Source organism: Aristolochia californica, unplaced genomic scaffold (assembly GCF_029961685.1).
Source record: "Aristolochia californica isolate CCGP_79_NKW_82.1479 unplaced genomic scaffold, dmAriCali1.0.hap1 SCAF_6, whole genome shotgun sequence".
Classification (NCBI taxonomy): Eukaryota; Viridiplantae; Streptophyta; class Magnoliopsida; order Piperales; family Aristolochiaceae; genus Aristolochia; species Aristolochia californica.
Genome location: NW_027182257.1, coordinates 10,882,021 through 10,888,502, shown reverse-complemented (window position 1 = coordinate 10,888,502; position 6,482 = coordinate 10,882,021). Strand labels below are relative to the sequence as shown.

The following is a 6,482-nucleotide window of genomic DNA, read 5'->3' as shown; positions in this document are numbered from 1 at the left end:
AGATTGATGTAGGTTTAATGGACGGAATTGTCCAATCATTCAATTGTTGTTGAACTTTATATTCAACCAAAGATGCATTCTTAACTGATCCAGTACTCCTACTACTGGATGCCATATTTTGACAAATTAAAATAAAAGCCAAATAAAAACACAATGAAAATAAACTAAATTATACTACAGCTAAGAATGGTAAAAGAGAACCAGAAGGGGGAATATCCTAGTATGAAGTAAACATATTATAAACAGAATATATTGTAATCATGAACGAAGCAAACTTTGATTCCTAATATCATAATCAATTTACTGTTCATCATCTTCTTGATCAGATACACGTCTGTCAACGATTTAAGAGTATATCGGCCCTTCAATGCCTACGCCTATCCACGGCAACGGCAACACGGGCATACCTCAACGCGACTTGGGTGACGTCCCATATCATAACAAGAACGAAGATGAATAGTAAAGTATTATAACATTACGGAACGAAGTTAACTCCTCTGATGATTAAGATATATAAAATTTATAATAGATCACTTCATACCTGGATATTCAAGGTTTAGCCTTCCATGGCTCTGATACCAAATATTCGAGAAGATAAGTCATAAGGATCTTATTTATTTATGTATTCTTTACTTGCCTTCTGTCAATCTTTCATTTTTTTTATTGATGCCAGACATAAGATGCCATTCTTTCGTTAAGGTTGAAAGAGTGGGAGTATTTGGTATCAGAGCCATGGAAGGCTAAACCTTGAATATCCAGGTATGAAGTGATCTATTATAAATTTTATATATCTTAATCATCAGAGGAGTTAACTTCGTTCCGTAATGTTATAATACTTTTCTATTCATCTTCGTTCTTGTTATGATATGGGACGTCACCCAAGTCACGTTGAGGTATGCCCGTGTTGCCGTTGCCTTGGATAGGCGTAGGCATTGAAGGGCCACTATACTCTTAAATTGTTGACAGACGTGTATCTGATCAAGAAGATGATGAACAGTAAATTGATTATGATATTAGGAATCAAAGTTTGCTTCGTTCATGATTACAATATATTCTGTTTATAATATGTTTACTTCATACTAGGATATTCCCCCTTTTGGTTCTCTTTTACCATTCTTAGCTGTAGTGTAATTTAGTTTATTTTCATTGTGTTTTTATTTGGCTTTTATTTTAATTTGTCAAAATATGGCATCCAGTAGTAGGAGTACTGGATCAGTTAAGAATGCATCTTTGGTTGACTATAAAGTTCAACAACAATTGAATGATTGGACAATTCCGTCCATTAAACCTACATCAATCTACAAGAAAGGTACCTTCACCCTTTCTAGTACCATGGGAATTAAAACCATGGAACAAACCATTAATCTTGAAAATCAAGATTCAACTCTTAAATTTTTAGAGTTAACAGATCTCAATAAGTATCTTGCTGATACTGAGAAGAAGTATATGCATATTGGATGCATACAGATTGCGTTCAAACCCTTGACCTTATTAGGGATGAACACATGTCTGCAGGCCATACTTCGAGATGGTCGCTGTTTGGATTGGAAACCCTCATTAATGGGTATTGTGGAAACAAGTCTCAGTAGGGGACCTGTTTATTTTAATGTCCATCCAAACCTTACCCTATCATTAACAGATAGGAATTTTTTAGAATCTATCCAATTGAGGATTCTAACAAAGGGATACAATTTTATTCCTGGAACTGAAACTATTGCTGTCATAGCAATGATTCATTTCAAAATTATGAATACCTTAGTCCCTAAGGTATTACACTTACCAGATCAAGGTAAGACTGTTTTGATCGAGACCGATCTCATGAGTGCAAATGTTGCCACTCCAAGAATGATCAATTGGGAGGAAATTCATTTCCCAGCCAACTGGACTATTCCTCAGGCTGTTCCTCCACGACTCCTGATTAATCAGGATATTGATCATGTCATCCAATCAACTGATGGCGATGTGGTAATCAATTTCAAAGATAAGACTCCCTACCGAGTCTCTTTACCACCCACGTCATCCCAATATTCGAATGTAGGTCCATCTACGCGCCTACAGGAATTGGATGAAAAACTATCCATCAAGGATGATTCCTCATTAAAAGGAATCCACCTATCAGACACCCAGATACCTCATGGGGTCTACCGAGAAAGGGAGCAAGACAGAACGTCTCCCACTCCCAGTGACATGACTGGTTTTACTCTGTGATTATGATTTTTACACCTTACCAGAGTAACCCAGACCCGCCACCTTTTGTGGTGGACCGCGCAGCCATTAAAGCTGAATTCTTTCACCCCAATAATCTAGGTTTCAAAAATTGGTTTTTTGACACCTATGGGGACGCAGAACGCATGAAATTATCAAATGACTTTTATCTTTATTTGGAAACAAATAAGGTTATCATGTCTTTTGTAGATTGGTTCATGCAAACCAGACTAAAGCAAGTGGAGAAACGACCCTTAGTTTCTTCCCCTAATACTCCCACTCTTTCAACCTTAACGAAAGAATGGCATCTTATGTCTGGCATCAATATACGATCAGTACATCCTCCTACTGATCCTATTCGACTTGAATTTGCAAGTCCTTCAGGCAAAACCCCTGAATTTGTTGAAGCAATTGCTTTTGTCAATCCTGAAGTTACCCTAAATCCTATGGGGCAAATCAGAAGACAAAACAACTTCACTAATTTAAATCTCCAAACGATAGGCCAACAGCTGACTCGAATTGAAGATTTATTGGACAAAGATGTCCCCGAGAAAGTTTGTCAAGATCCTTATGACTTATCTTCTCGAAAATTACCTTTGTTGATGGATGGGAAACCCCTCATCAAACCACTAGTTCCAATCAGGAACTTTAAATTAGATAACAATTCTGAGGTTGTCGAAGAATTGTTCTTCAGGCTTGGCAAGTTGAATCTCTCTGAAGATCAAATCAAACAAGCCCAAAAGAAGCCAGAAACGTCGGCTAATGTGGTGAGTCAACACATCCAAAAACATTTACCCATTCTTCATGTTTTGGAAGTTGACCAATCACAAGATGAAGAATCTCAAGAAGGTTCTTTATCACAAAATAATTCTGAAGATTTAACTCCTTCAGCATACTCTGATTCTGATATAGGTCAAAATTCAGATCTTCCAGATTTGGGTTTAACTCATATCACTCAAACTGAAGCAATTCTTCAGGAAAATGATTCAATACCAACCGAGTATCCAAAAATTAAATTATATGAAAGAATCTACTCGGGATTGGGATCTAAATCGCAAGATCTATTACCATAGGCCTACACCTCAGGACCTATTGTATGAAGAAAATGTGTATATAGATCAAAAGGCATATGATGGTCGATCCATATATGAATGGAATATAGATGCAATGTCTGAATATCAGATATTAGAACATTGCAGAAGAATGCTTATGTATGCTACTATTTGTAGACAACATAAGAATTCAGATCAAGGAATAGCAGAAATGACAACTGCTGGATTTTCGGGACACTTAAAAGGTTGGTGGGACAACATCCTTACTCCTGCCCAACACCATGAAATCTATAATTCAAAGAAGGTCATCAAAACTGAAGCAGGCCAAGCCTACCTAGGCGAGGATGATGCAGTTTATACCTTGATTTCATGTATTGTCCACCATTTTATTGGTAATCTGATGTCCACTACTGATAAGGGATGAGAGGTTTTGCAAAATCTTAGATGTAAAACACTTAGCCATTTTAGATGGTAAAAAGATGTTTTCCTTACTAAGGTTATGCAACGAACCGATGCCAATAATGAATATTGGAAAGCTAAATTCATTGATGGTTTACCAACACTTTTTGCAAGTAAAGTCCGCAAAAGGTTAGGTAACGAGGTAGGAATCATCAACTACCAACAATATACATATGGTCTCCTTACCAGTGCTATCATCCAAGAAGGATTGACCTTATGTAATGATTTAAAACTTCAGACTCAGCTTAAGCAACAAAATCTTACTGGTAAGCGTGAGCTTGGTGAATTCTGTGACCAATTTGCTTGTGGCACAGAACCACGAACTTCCCATCAAAGGAAGGGAAAAGGGAAGGCCTCTCATGCTAAGAGACCGGAACCCTACTCACACCAGAGTAGGAGATATCCCAAAAGACAGTCTCATCAAAAGACTCGTCCAGAACCTAGGAGACCTCCTCCTCGTCAGAGGCATCCTCCTAGACGAAATCTGCCAGACAAAAAGAAAATTGTCTGTTATAAATGTGGTAAATTAGGCCACTATTCCAATAGATGCAAAACCAAAGAGAAATTGAACCAACTCCAGATAGATGAAGGATTAAGAATCCAGTTGGCTAAAATTCTCTTAAATTCTGATTCTGGTGAAGATATTGAGTATACCTCATCCAGTCAATCAGAAGATAATCCAGATTGCAGTTGTTCGCACCTACAATCTGTCGCACAAATGCATCAAATTAATGTTCTTACTTCTCTGCAACACAGCATTGATCAAGAGGAAGATCCTCAAACCAAGAGATATTTAATTAAAGAATATCTTGATAAAATTCAAAGTACTTCAAAAAGTACTCCCATTCAAGTAGTAAAACCTTATTCTTTGAAGGAAATTCTTAGTCGTTCTGAAGAAATAATATCTTCAAAATAAAATGTCACCATCTCCTCATTACAAGGAGAAATTAAAGAAATCAAGCAAGAATTAAAAGAATTAAAAGAATTAAAATCTTTATATAAAAAGCTTGAACAAAAATGTGAGCAAACTCATGTGTCACCAGAAAAGAAATCTGACGACTCTTTTCTAAATCAAATTACCAAAGTCATCCATCAGAGATGGCATACTGTTATTAATTTAGTTATTGATCAGAACTTTGTCATTCCTAAACTGACCGCTCTGATTGATAGTGGAGCAGATTTAAACTGCATCCAAGAAGGATTAATTCCAACCCAATATTTTGAGAAAACAACTCAAACTTTGGCAAATGCCAATGGAGACAAAATGAAGATTAAATACAAATTAAATAATGCCTCCATTTGCACTAATAATCAGTGCAGTATAACTGACTTCTTATTAGTCAAAAATATGACACTATAGGTCATATTAGGCACTCCTTTTTTGGAGAAAATAATGCCAATCAAAGGTATCGATAACCATGGAATACATGGACAGGTTAATAATAAACCTATTTATTTCTCTTTTAAATCTCCTCCTCAAATTAGTTTTATAAATGAGATTTCAGAATTGAGAAATATAAAAGAACATCATCTTAGTTTCCTGCATAAAGAAATTCAATTTCTAACCATTGAACAACAGTTGGAAACTCTAGATATAAAAAACAAAATTAGTTCTTTGCATCGATTGTTAACCCAAGAAATTTGTAGTGATATTCCTACGGCTTTTTGGGATAGACATAAATATATTGTGTCTTTACCATATATTGATGGGTTCAATGAAAGAACCATTCCTACCAAAGCCAGACCTAGTCAAATGAAACATGCTTTACTAGATCTTAGATCTGTGTAAAAAGGAAATCCAAAAGCTTTTGGATAAGAAATTAATTAGAAAATCTTACTCCCCATGGAGTTGTACTGCTTTTTATGTCAATAAAAATGCAGAAAAGGAACGAGGTGTTCCAAGATTAGTGGTTAATTAGAAACCACTCAATGACTGTTTGCGATGGATTCGCTATCCTATCCCAAATAAAAAAAGATTTATTAGACAGATTGTTTTCTGCTAAAATCTTTTCCAAATTCGATTTGAAATCTGGATATTGGCAAATTCAAATTAATGAAAAGGATAAATATAAAACTGCATTCACTGTCCCTTTTGGTCACTTTGAATGGAATGTTATGCCTTTTGGTTTGAAAAATGCTCCATCTCAATTTCAAAATATCATGAATGATATCTTTGCTCCTTATTCTGAATTTACCATTGTTTATATTGATGATATACTTGTCTATTCAGAATCTATTGATGCTCATTTTAAGCATTTACATGTTTTCAAATCAGTTATTAGAAAACATGGGTTGGTGATATCGGCACCGAAAATGAAATTGTTCCAGACCTCTATTAGATTTTTAGGTCACAATATTCACAAGGGAAAAATAGTTCCCATTGATCGAAGCATTGAGTTTGCCTCTAAGTTCCCGGATGAACTACTGGAGAAAACTCAACTTCAGAGATTTCTAGGAAGTCTCAATTATATTGCAGATTATTATCCTCATCTTGCCCAAGATTCTGCAATATTGCACAAAAGACTCAGAAAGAATCCCGAGTCGTGGACTCCCAAACATACACAGGCAGTCCAATTAATTAAGAGTATGGTTAAACAACTTCCTTGTCTTAACCTCACTAATCCTTCTTATCCGAAGGTAGTAGAGACTGATGCTTCTCATATAGGCTATGGTGGCATCTTAAAACAAAGAAATCCATCAGGTAAAGAAGAACTTGTTCGATTTACCTCTGGAAATTGGCATGATGCACAGCTTAATTATTCTACT

The 6,482-nt window shown here is 35.8% G+C and overlaps 1 protein-coding gene across 1 annotated transcript; it reads left to right on the top strand.

Moving 5' to 3' along the window:
- Positions 1-3,756: 3,756 nt before the first annotated feature.
- On the top strand, positions 3,757-5,505 carry LOC137935246 (uncharacterized). Its single transcript, XM_068779934.1, has 4 exons — positions 3,757-4,237; positions 4,358-4,566; positions 5,077-5,151; positions 5,296-5,505. The coding sequence occupies exons 1-4, from the start codon at positions 3,757-3,759 to the stop codon at positions 5,503-5,505; spliced, it is 975 nt and encodes a 324-aa protein (XP_068636035.1).
- The last annotated feature ends 977 nt before the right edge of the window (positions 5,506-6,482 follow it).